The sequence below is a fragment of the Austrofundulus limnaeus genome, unplaced genomic scaffold (genome assembly GCF_001266775.1).
Source record: "Austrofundulus limnaeus strain Quisiro unplaced genomic scaffold, Austrofundulus_limnaeus-1.0 Scaffold998, whole genome shotgun sequence".
In the NCBI taxonomy this organism is placed as follows: Eukaryota; Metazoa; Chordata; class Actinopteri; order Cyprinodontiformes; family Rivulidae; genus Austrofundulus; species Austrofundulus limnaeus.
In genome coordinates this window covers 93568-105824 of record NW_013953400.1, presented here as the reverse complement: position 1 = coordinate 105824, position 12257 = coordinate 93568, and the positions used below count along the sequence as shown (strand labels likewise).

Sequence of the window (12257 nt, the reverse complement as noted above, 5' to 3'; positions counted from 1 at the left end):
TACACAGATTTCTGTTTAATAAGAGTGTAAACACTTAAGCCCAATCCACTATTTATTATTTGTTATTGTTGTAAAAACTCAATGAACATCTTGCAAATATTGAATGGGAAGACTTTCAGTTGTCATTTTAAACATTTAGTTTGCGTCCAGTTACTGAGAACACGGAGTAATTTAACATTTTTTAACATAAAATATTACTATCGCTTTTAAAATTCAATTTATTAGCTTTTGAGCAGTTTTTCGTTCYGATTTAGGAAGTTACATGTCAAGCTCAGGCAGTGAACGCACCAGCACGAGTAGCTTAAYGTTTCACATTTTTTACTTATTTTACAAACAAAATAACTCACTGATCARAAAAAGCTGAAAGACGAACTGATARCTATAYTTTAAAGATCATAATAAGCCAGGGTAATGAATTTACATTAAAAGTTTAACCTAAAAACACAACGAGTATAGTTAATCATGAGTTTTAAGAACTGTATCCGGCGGGACTTCAAATGCGGGAGCTAGCAACAATGCTACATTAAAATACGAGTTAAATTAACCTTCAAAAACTATAAAATCTGAGACATAAKTTAGCCCTTGGTTTACTCAAACAGCACTTACCATTTTAATTATTCCTGACCGACTTATTCGGGAGAAACTCGAGCGAACAGCGGTGAGCCAGGAACTTGGGCCACAAACGTGGTTGGTCGTTCGTAGAAAAGAGCGAGCCGAAGCCCGTTTCCTGAATATATACTCAACATCCGGGGCTCTGCTTCTTCTTCTGTGGTGATCTGAGAACGGTGAATAAACCACAGTAGTTTCTTATTGACCACCAGAGGGCGCCAAATACCARCAAACGACATAAAGGAGAGTTTTGAGTTTTGACTATTTCACAACATTCAAAAATCTAAAGAAAAAAATATATACTTAAATATAAAAAACAAATATATAAAAACAACAACAAAATATGTTGTACACAAAACAAATTTTGTTTTAAATTAGGAATTTCACTTGTTTTGCTTAAACATAAGTCTAAAAAAATATTATTTATTTATTTATTTATTTATTTATTTATTTAAATAATAAAATGTTTCATAAATATGTTTAATGTTACATTTTTTGCTGTCTGTCAGACATATTTCAAAACTGTGACACTTGTAATTTATAACATTTATCTAAACACAGAAGTCACAACAGTCATGCACATTTTTTGTTTCTAAAAGCTATGAATACAAGTAGCAAAACAAGAAAACTTATTTTTAAAATCAACTAAAAGAAACAAAACACAAGGTAAATGCAGCAAAAAGCTATCAAAAAGTAAATTTAGAAAAAGGCTAACTGAAAACAAAAGTAGGGAAAATCAAACTAAAAGAAACAAAACACTTAAAACCTAAAAATAGCAAAAAAAAATGATAGCTAGAGGACCACGGTTTCAAAAACCTTGGTAAATTAGCAAAATGCTACAAATAGTAAAAGAAAGCTGAAATGTTAAAGTTCTAGATAAATGTAAAAACTATTCCTGATTATTTTAGGCTTTTATTTTGTAAATAAGCGGAAGTGAAGTGATTGGTTATGTTTGAGTCTTGACGGAGTTCAGAAGTAACGGGACCGGGCAGAACCGTGGAAAGTTGTTTAGTTTAGACATGTTATGACGGATTTAATAACAGAGAATGTTTTAAATAATAGTTTCAGGTCTTATTGTGAAAATTTAACTTTATTTCCTGCGCGTGATGCTTTTTAAACGGAGGCCAAAGAGTGACAGAAGAAGAAGAAGAAGAAAAGTTTCTGAGCATCGTCAAAGATAAAAATGGAGGCGGAATAAAAACCCAGCAGATGAAGACATGAACTTCGGGGTCCCCGCCAGCTCGGTGCTGCTGCTCCGGGCCTGCGATGAGGGGGACTGGGACACGGTCCGGGGCATCCTGGAGCCCGGGGTCCAGAGGGAGTCGGGTCGGCAGAGCAGGCTGAGGTCGGAGGCGGGCTCGGAGTGTCCGGCCCTGGACCTCACGCCGCCCCTGGTCCCGGTGGACTCCACGGACGAGGAGGGCAACACCGCCCTGCAGTTCGCCTCGGCGGGGGGCTACGAGAACCTGGTCCGGTTCCTGCTGCGGAAGGGCGCGTCGGTGGACAGCCGGAACAACTACGGCTGGAGCCCGCTGATGCAGGCAGCCAGGTGGGGCCAGGAGGACCGAGGGTCTGRGGGTTTCATTTAGTTCTGATCCAGTTTGTATTTCTTTATGAGCTAAAGTTTTGATCCATATTTGTATTTCTTTATATTTAGCTTATAAATGAGCTAAAGTGGGCAGGAAGCTGGGGTGCACAGGGTGCCACAGCATCMCTGAACAGATGCTAGAGGCGGGGCCAGAGGACAACCTTTCACCAAACTTTAGCTCCATCTCTTAAATTATCTAAGTTTTACATGTTTTTATGTTTTATTTTAAAGTTGATCATTTGTGGCGGCCATCTTTATTCCGTCTGTCYGTTGGTTCATSAGATATTTTGCTAAMAGACAAGAGCAGAACTGTTTTGAYCTGGATTTATGTATTTATTTTTGTATAATTAAAGGTTTGGTCACCTGACCGTGGCCCACCTCCTCCTGGAGAAYGGGGCGGAGATAAACGGGCGGAACCGGCTGGGGGCCAGCGTCCTGACCATGGCGGCCCGTGGGGGCCACGTCCACGTGGTCAAGCTGCTCCTGGAGAGCGGGGCCTTCGTCGACGACTACGACCACCTGACTGCTGCTGAGACGATATCCGGAGGCAACAACAACAACAACTGCAGGTTGTGTTGTCATCATGTGACGCTGTCTCTGCTCTGTGACACACTGACCCCCTCCTTCTGTCCCCACAGTGCAGCTGGGTTTGGACTGGCTGAGGGCTGTCCAGCTGCAGGAGGAGGAGGAGAGTTCATGGACATCACTGCTCTGATGGTGGCGTCTCAGCATGGAGACGAGGCCACCGTCCGCCTGCTGCTGGACTGGGGCTCTGACGTCAACTTTACCCACAAAACCACCGGCTGGGGTCCCCTGATGGCGGCCACCCTGAGTGGGAAGGTGAGGCCAGACGTCACGTCAAACTTTATAAAAAATAAATCGTACGAACAATAAAAGTAAATAAAAGTACAAAGAATACTTTGAAACAAATATTACCTCATAGAAATACACTTTGCTTCAAAACGACCGTCTCTAATTCTATCTTCTGCTAATTGTAGCTAGCCTTCTGCTACTTTTAGCATCTTGCTAATTTTAGCTTCTAAATAGCCATTTGCTGCATTTGCTTTTCAGCTAGTATTTCGCTGCTTTTAGCCCAATTTTTTGCTATCTGTAGATTTTGGGTAGTTTGATGCTGCTTTTGCCTCTTGTTATTTTTGGCTTTTAGCTAATATTTTGGTTCTTTTAGTGTTAAGCTAGTAGTAGGTTTTTGTAGCTTTTAGCAAGCCTTTTCCTACTTTTACTTATCCTTTTACCGTTTTTAGTACTTGCTACGTTTGACTACATTTAGCTATTAGTTCAGTTAGTTTAGTGGCTATTTGTAATATTTAAGCCTGACCTTTGCTTAATTTTTGTTATGTTCATGTTTAGCCAGCTATTTTCTGCTTATAGCTAGCATCTTGCTACTTTTAGCTTCTAAATAGCCATTTGCTTCATTTGCTTTTCAGCTAGAATTTTGCTGTTTTTAGCTAAGCTTTTGCTATTTGTAGATTTATGTAGTCTTTTGCTGCTTTTAGCTAGACGCTAGATATTTTTTGTCCTTTAGCTAATATTTTGGTTCTTTTAGATTTAAGCTAGTATTAGCGTTTTGTAGCTTTTAACAACTTTTATCTAGTCTTTTATTATTGTAAGCATATGCTATCTTGCTACATTTGATTACATTTAGAATTTAATTAATCTTTTGGCTGTTTATAGTTTTTAAGCATGCCTTTTGCTTTTTTTGCATATGTTTTGTTATTTTCTAGCTAATTGCTGCCTATAGCTAGTTTTCATCTAGTTTTTTTGCTGCTTTTTGTTAGCCTTTTGCTATTTTTAGCTGTAAACTTTTTTAATACTTTGTATTTTATCCTAGCCTCTTTTAATGTTGTTTAACATTTAGCTGGCTTCTTGTAGCTGAACATTAAAAGGGACTAGAAAAAAATACAAAGTAATAGCAGAAGACTAACTAAAAGCAGCAAAAGACTACCTAAAAGCTACAGATAGCAAAGGTTTGGCTAAAATACAAAATACTAGGTGAAAAGCAAAAGAAGCAAATGGCTATTCAGAAGCTAAAAGTAGCAAAATGCTAAGTATAAGCAGCAAATAGCTAGCTAAATTTAAAAATAAAAAAACTAAGCAAAAGACATGCTTAAAACTGCAAACAGCCAAAAGACTAGCTAAAAAGCTAATGTAATTGAAAGTAGCAAGAGGCTAGCTAAAGGATAAGCTAGCTAATGAAATCAAAAGACTAGCAAAACTCCTACCTGAAAGTGAAAGTGTGCCAAGAATCCAGAAATAGCAAACGGCTAGCTAAAAGCTAAGCTAGCAAAGAAAAGCAAAAGGGTAGCTAAAAGCCTAACTAACAAGAAGCCATTTTATAGCTGAACATTAAAAGAGGCTAGGAAAGGGCACATAATAACAAAAAGCTTGCAGCTAAAAGTAACAGAAGGCTGACTAAAAGCTACAATAACAAAAGTTTAGCTAAAAGCAGCAAAGTATTAGCTGAAAAACATTTTAAAAAAGCTTTTGGCTATTTTGAAGCTAAAAGTGGCAAGACACTAGCTATAGGCAGCAGTTAACTAGCAAAAGTAACAAAACCTAAGAAAAAAATAGCAAAAGACATGCTTAAATCTACAAATAGCCAAAAGACTAACTAAAARGCTAAATGTAATTGAAAGTAGTAAGAGGCTAGCTAAAAGCTAAGCTAGCTAAGAAAATCAAAAGGCTAGCTAAAAGCTTACTTTCAGTTATCCTTTGATAGTTTTAGCTACTTTTGCTTCTGCTAACTTTTAGCTAATGTTTAGCATTTTTTAGCTATAACAGCTGAGTTTCAGCTTCTTTAGCTGATTTAAYTGTATTTCTGTGGTTTTGCTTGCAGTTGAAGCTTTTTTTTTGTCTCTGCAGAAGGTTGTAGCTCAGCAGTTGGTGGGGAGGGGAGCAGATCCGAACCGGGTCAACGTTCTGTCCCAGACGGCCTTAGAGCTGTCCCTGCAGCTGAAACAGAGAGACATCAAGGCGTACCTGGACTCTATAACCACCGTCAGACCTCAGACCGGTACAGCTCGGTCCTGTCTCAGTAACCAGTCAGTAATGAGTGTTTGTCTCGGCTCTGATTCGCTCATTTCTCTGCAGACGACGAGAGGAAGCGGCCCGACGTGTTCAGCGCTCTCAGGCTTGGTGAGTCTCAGCACCAGGTGAGTCCAGCCTGAACCCAGACCCCCGACCCTGACCGTCCCCCTGGTCTCCGCTCAGGAAACTCCCAGCTGGTCAAAGACATCCTGGAGGAGGACCCGGCCCAGGTGAACTCGTCCAATCAGGAGGGAGCGACGCCTCTGATGATGGCGGCGGTGAGCGGGCAGCTGGAGGTGGTGCAGCTGATGGTGGAGAAGAACGCCGACGTGGACAAACAGGACGGCGTCCACGGGTGGACGGCTCTGATGCAGGCCACGTACCACGGGTCGGTCCGAGCTGCAGGGGCAGAATCTGTGTCTTTAAGTGTTTTTACAACTCTTTCATTGTCTTCTACCGTTTGTCTTCCTGTCCTCTAATCGTCCTCTCCCAGCAATAAAGACATTGTGAAGTACCTGCTGGGTCAAGGAGCCGACGTTAACCTGCGAGCTAAGAACGGCTACACGGCCTTTGATCTGGTCATGCTGCTCAACGACCCAGGTAGATCTCTTTGTTTATGATCAGACCTCAGTGCTACCGTGATGCAGTCCTGGTTTCTGTCATTGCTGTTTTATTTCCTGTTTGCTGTTTCTGTCAGACACAGAGCTGGTCCGGCTGTTAGCATCAGTCTGCATGCAGGTGGATAAAGACAAGCCGAAACACCGAGGCAGAGCTTTTATTACGCGCTCTAAAAGCAGACAGTCCCTCAACAACGTCCCAGTTCCGCCYGATGACAAGGGAGGCCTGAAGGTAGCAGAGGCTCAATTGATCTGTTTGGTTTTCAGCAAATACTTCCATTAGTCTAGCTTTTAGCTACTATTGGAATATTTTCAAGTTTTAGCTTCAATTTTGTATGGTTTAGTTTAAAATTTTTGATGTTTTAAATGTTTAGTTTTTAGATAAAATATTGCATATTTTAGCTTTTAATTACAGTTTCTATCATTTGAGATTTAAGCTACTATTACTAGCTACTGTAGTTAGGTTTAGCTTTAAACCACTGGAGCGCTAATCTTTTCTTTTAGCCATTACCGTGTTAATTTTAAGCTTTAGCCACTCTTTCTCTGATTTTAACTTTGATCTACAGGTTTGATGGCATTAGCTTTTAGCTAAGGTTTTTGTCAAATTTAGCTTTTATTTATTTTTCCTCACTTGGAATTAAAGCTGCTATTACTAGCTACTATAGTTAAGTTTAGCTTTTAACAGAGTTTAAAGGTTGAGCTTTAGCTGTTATTTTTAGTGCATTTTTATTGTTCCTTTGTTTGATTCTGCTGGTTGTTTAACATTAATTTTGTTTTTTGTAGCACTTTTTGAGATTCTTKTTAATGAAAAGTGCGCTCCAAATGAAATTCATTATTTTTATTATGAACTGCTGCTGTGCTAATCTTTGCTTTCAGCCATTATTGTGGTAATTTTAAGCTTTAGCCACTATTTTGCTGATTTCAACTTTGATCTACAGTTTTGATGGCTTTAGCTTTTAGCTATGGTTTTTGTCAATTTTAGCTCTTATTTACAGTTTTTGTAATTTGAGATTTAAGCTACTGTCACGCTAATATTTGCTTTTAATTAAATTTAGATAGTAGCTACTCTTGAGCTAAGTTTAGCTTCTGGAGTCTGTTATGCTAAGTGAAATTTTTAGCAGCTCTTGTGCTAAACTTCAGTTTTTTGCTCTTGCTGATCTATAAGCTTAAAGCTACTGTTGTGCTAAGTTAAACTTTTAGCTGTTTTTGTGCTAAGTTTAATTTTAAGTAACAGTTTAGCTAACTTTAGGTTTTCACTTTAATATACTGTACTATTTTGGTGGCTTTAGCTTTAGCTATCTCACAACCTTTACTTCATCACTTGAGATTTAAGCTGCTGTTGTGATAAATTAGCACTTAGTTAAGTTTAGCTTGTAGATATTAGTTCTTCTTTTACCTACTGTTGTGCTAATTTAAAGCTGTAGCTATTGTTTTGTGGATTTTTAGTGTGAACTAAAGTTTTAATGCTCTAGCTTTTAGCTAGGTTTTTGTAAGTTTTAGCTTTTATTTATAGTTTGGATCATATAAGTTTTACTTTACTGTTGTGCTAACATTAGCTTATAGTTAAGTTTATGTGGTAGTTACTTTTCTGCTAATTTGAGTGTTTATCTGCTGTTGAACTAATCCTTCCTTTTAGCTACTGTTGTGCTAAGTTTAACTTTAGCCTAACAGCTAATATTTTTAGCTACTTTCTGATGTTGGTGTTGGACTGTGCAGTCCTGGTGGAGCAGGATGTCGAATCGTTTCCGGCAACTGAAGCTGACTCACACTCTGCGGCATGGCCTTTCAACCAATCGGCTTGCTCCGTTTCCCAACGATGCTGAAGCTCCTCTGGACGCCACGATGAGGGCGGACTCAAAGGCTGCGGCTACGGCTAGCTCTGCAGCGCCGCAGTCCTCTGCTCCTGGAGCGAACGAGACGAGCGGCGTCTGGGCGGTCAAGACTAAAGATAGTGGTGAGTTGTCGTGACTCTGAATTAACGAGCTGAAGTTTGTTTTTGTGTTTTCTGAACGAAGCTCATTAAAAACGAGGTGAATGGTAAAAAAATGTTGTGATTTTCTTTTAGCAGGTCCCTTCAGAGCCTCTTCAGAGCAGGAAGACCCTTTTATAACCACAATGGTGAGTGTTTGGACTAAAGAGCAGGCTAAAATAGTTAGCTAATAGTAACAAAAGTCTAGCTAGAAATTTTAAATTGCAAATAGCTAGCTTAAAGCTAGAATTAGCAAAAGTTTAGTGAAGTTATTAACGTGTTTGATGGAAGCTAAAAGTATCAAGAGGCTAGCTAAAAGCTAAAAGTAGCAAAACGATGGATAAAAGCAATAAATAGCAAAAGGTTAGCTAAAAGCTAGAAGTAGCAAAGAGCTAGTTAATGGTACTGAAATGCTTGCTGGAAATTAAAAGTAACAAACAACTGGTTAAATGTAGCCAAAGACTAGCTAAAAGCATTGAAAAGGTTGCTAGAAGCTAAACACATCAAAGCGCTGGCTGAAAGCTATAATAGTAAAATGCTAGCTAGAAGCTAAAAGTAACAAAAGATTGACTAAAAACATGATGTAATAAAAGGTGTGCAAAAAAGTGAACGTAGTAAAAGGCTAGCTAAACATTTCAGAATGTTAGCTTCAAGGGGAAAAAGCAGCAAAAGGCTAGCTAAAAGTAGCAACATTTTAGTTTGAAAAATCAAAATGCTAGCTAAACACATCAGGTTAGCTAAAAGTCTCATTAAGCTAGCTTAAAGAAGCCGAAGCTAGCTATAACCAAGTCATACCGAAAGGTTAGCTACAAGTTAAAACTAGCAGTGTGGTAGCTACAAGTAGCATAAGAAGATAAAAGTACAGCTAGCTTGCTGTAGCAGATAAAAAGATGCTGACTCGTGTTTTTTTAACGCTGCCCCTCTTATTGTTGTGCTTGTCCTAAAGCTAAGAAGCGGCGCCCCCCTCACCAGGATTCCCAGCGACAAGCTGAAAGCAGCCAGCCCTCCGTTCTTACCTCCGTCTTACTTYGAGCCGTGGAACTCGGACCGATCTCACTTCCCCAGGGAGGCGAAGAGCGAGCCGCCTCGCCTGCCCATGCCTCCTCAAAGGAAGCTCAACAGCAGCGGGAACTCAGATATCGTGAGTGTCTGTGAGGAAATGTTACATTTGTGTTGAAGTTTGTGTTTTTATACTCATTTTATTCCTGCTGTCCTCTGCTTTGTTTCAGACGTCCATCACTCGAGTGGTGAACCGGTCCTTTAAGTTCCCCAGCATCCCCAAAGGACCCTCGTCATCCTCACCCTCTAACTCTGGTCACTATCATTCCCCTCATTCCTCCGGAGGCTCAAACGGAGTTGCAGGGCTCAACCGCTCAGGTTCACTCAGACATCAAATCAAAAAGATAGATTCTGGTTTATGAGACTGTTTTAAATTGACTGAAGTAACACAAGTGTTTTGTCCAGCAGGGGGMAGTGCAGACAGTGTTCTGTCACAGATAGCAGCTCAACGTAAAAGAGCAGCAGGTCTGATGGAGGTGAAGGCTCTACCTGCAGAGAAACAGCAGAACCCGGCTCCGCTGCCAGCTCCAGGACCCGGTCCTCAGCCTCCTGATAGGAGCCTGCCAGAGATCCCAGCACACCCCAGCCTGGTCTCCTCAGACCTCCAGCCCAGACGGGTCGGTTTCTCCTGTGACAGAAAGACAATAAAACTGATGGTTAGAAAAGGGTCATAGTGCTGAGTCAGCATTCACCTCACGACCGCTGAGTCATCTTTCATGCCATGACCGCTCAGTCACTGTTCACACCATGACTGCTGAGTCAGCATTCACATTATAAACACGCTGCATTTTTAGCGTGTAGCTACTGTTATGCAAATTTTAGCTTTTTGCTACTGTTCTGCTAGTTTTAGCAACTGTTCAGTTGATTTTAGCTTTTACCTACTGTTTAGCTAGTTTTAGCTTTTAGAAAATGTTTGATTAGTTTCAGGTTTCAGCTACTTTGCTATATTTAGCTTTTAGCCACTGTTCTAGTAATTTTAGCTTTTCTCTACAGTTCTGGTTTTAGCTGAAGTTTTGGTAACATCAGATTTGAGCTATTTTCTGTTTACTTTAGCTTTTCTCTTTAGTTGATCTTTTAGGTTTTTTTCTGATGGTTTCAGACTCTTCAGCTGATTTCAATTAGCAGAAGATGCTAACAGTTTATAGTTTTAGCTCGTGTCTGTCCTCCTGCAGAAGATGGAGCTGAAGAAGAGATCTCAGTCTGGGAATTCCTCCACCTCTAAGAGCACGTCCCCCACTCTGACCCCATCTCCGTCCCCGACGCCCAAGCTGTCCCCCGGGCCGGGGGACTCTCTGTCCTCGGCTTCTTCCCAGCCGCGCTCCAAGAGCAGCGGGGGCTCCAGTAGTGGAACCATCACAGACGAAGGTCTTTCTGCTCTCACACCATCAACAGTGACTCTCAACTAGTACCACAACACATTTTAGCTCAATTTCTGTGAAATTACCTAAGTTATGAATATTTTTCTGTTTCTAAATGCTGTGGCGGCCATCTTGAATTGGGTTGGTTCATGTCTTTACTTTTATTTATTTATATATTTTTTTCAGATGAGCTTTCTGGCATTTTGAAAAAGCTCTCCCTTGAGAAATATCAGCCAATATTTGAGGAGCAGGAGGTATTCTGTCTTTCAAATGGAGAAACTCTTCATTTTGCTGTTCAGACATGTTTTTAAGTCTGTTTTTCCTCCTCAGGTGGACATGGAAGCCTTCCTGACGCTCACAGACGGAGACTTGAAGGAGCTGGGGATTAAAACCGACGGGCCCAGACAGCAGATCTTAGCAGCCATATCAGAGCTCAACGCTGGAAAGGTGCTTTTGGTTAAACTTAAACTTGTTGGTGCCCAGTTTGTTGGGAGACCAGTTGGTGACTCAGATTTGATAGAAAATAGAAGAATTTCATCAGTTGTTTGCACCAGGGTCGAGAACGGCAGATCCTCCAGGAGACCATCCACAACTTCCAGTCCTCCTTTGGCAGCAGCGCCAGTAACCCCAGGCAGCCGAGCCGGCCTCGATGTGAGACCGAAACACTTAAAATCAAATATCTGATGTCAAAAAACTCCTCTTAATTTTTCTTTATGTCTTTCCTCACCAGCTCCAACAACGTGGACGAGACACCAGGTGTGTTCGTCCAACAGGAGGTAGTTCAGCAGGAACTACACGACCAAAGGTACCTAAAGTAGGGATGTTTAAGGTACACCTTAATCAGGAAGTTCCTGAAGCCAGCACACTGATCCATGGGAAGTATTTTTGGAAGAGGACACTTTGGACTGAACTGTTCAAAACTAGAGTCCAAAGCTGGTGAGATGGACTAAAGCAGGATCAGTTCAGCCGAACTTCGGCTGATTTTAAAAAGCACACGATGGAGTGAATGGATTAGTTTAGTTGATTTTTATCTATGAAACTGTGAGCGATGCAACAAATGTTTTATAAAAGTAGTTAAAACAAATGAAATGTGCATAAAAAGAGATTAATCTGTCAGCCATAACATTATGCTCAATAAAATTAATGTCACATCGTTCTTCAGAGGAATGCATCATTCCTCATGCTCTGTTTTTCACATCATTGGTCATAATGTTGTGGCTGATCAGTGCAGAACAAACCAAATGTTAACCTGCAAGATTGTGATGATTTAAAGGGAGGTACTATGATTACAAAATATGCACTGATGCAGGGAAAGTGCAGACATTAGCAATAGTATATTTTACTTTTTTACTCTGGACGAAATTTACAGAAGGACTGTACTGAAGGATTATACCAAAGGATTATACCAGAGGACTATACTGAAGGATTATACCGAGGGATTATACCAGAGGACTATACCAAAGTATTATACCAGAGGACTACCGAAGGATTATACCAGGGGACTTTACTGAAGGATTATACGAGAGGATTACTGAAGGATTATATCAGTGGACAATACCGAAGGATTATACCAGAGGACAATACCGAAGGATTATACCCGAGGACAATACCGAAGGATTATATCAGAGGACAATACCGAAGGATTATACCCGAGGACTACCGTAGGATTGTACCAGAGGACTATACTGAAGCATTATACATATAAGAGGACTATACTAAAGAATTATACCAGAGGACTATACCGAAGGATTATACCAGAGGACTACACCAAAAGATTATACCAGAGGACTATACTGAGGTATTATACCAGAGGACTATACTGAGGTATTATACCAGAGGACTATACTGAGGTATTATACCAGAGGACTACACCGAAGGTCTTACTGAAGGATTATACCAGAGGACCCTACCAAAGGATTTTAAATCCTGGATTAAGTGATCACTGTGTACACAGATAATTTAAGAAATGAATGTTCTCCAGTGAATAAATTAACATTATTATAAAGCATTAA

At 40.3% G+C, this 12257-nt stretch overlaps 2 protein-coding genes across 6 annotated transcripts in view; one reads left to right on the top strand and one right to left on the bottom strand.

The window, feature by feature from the left end:
• rps20 (ribosomal protein S20) overlaps positions 1–2631 on the bottom strand; it is a 4397-nt gene extending 1766 nt beyond the window's left edge. Inside the window, exons 1-2 of one of the 2 annotated variants that reach the window (XM_014030098.1) lie at positions 2561–2631; positions 607–776 (exon numbers count right to left, since the gene is read on the bottom strand). In XM_014030098.1, the coding sequence (XP_013885552.1) occupies positions 607–609 (3 nt within the window). In that variant the 5' untranslated portion in view covers positions 610–776; positions 2561–2631. Of the gene's footprint in view, positions 1–606; positions 777–1811; positions 1895–2560 lie in introns of those variants that run through there. The other variant, XM_014030097.1, reaches the window with a different exon arrangement.
• Positions 1325–12257, top strand: anks6 (ankyrin repeat and sterile alpha motif domain containing 6). 4 transcript variants are annotated; one of them, XM_014030094.1, is made up of 18 exons: positions 1325–2158; positions 2551–2766; positions 2836–3037; positions 5078–5228; positions 5306–5350; positions 5426–5630; positions 5736–5842; positions 5940–6091; positions 7576–7813; positions 7928–7977; positions 8775–8969; positions 9058–9205; positions 9296–9504; positions 10060–10252; positions 10432–10499; positions 10576–10692; positions 10800–10896; positions 10976–12257. In XM_014030094.1, the coding sequence occupies exons 1-18, from the start codon at positions 1827–1829 to the stop codon at positions 11023–11025; spliced, it is 2775 nt and encodes a 924-aa protein (XP_013885548.1). In that variant the 5' UTR covers positions 1325–1826; the 3' UTR covers positions 11026–12257. The 4 variants fall into 4 exon arrangements, with proteins under 4 accessions (XP_013885548.1, XP_013885547.1, XP_013885546.1 ...); XM_014030093.1 differs by having other exon boundaries at positions 9293–9504; XM_014030092.1 differs by having other exon boundaries at positions 7925–7977.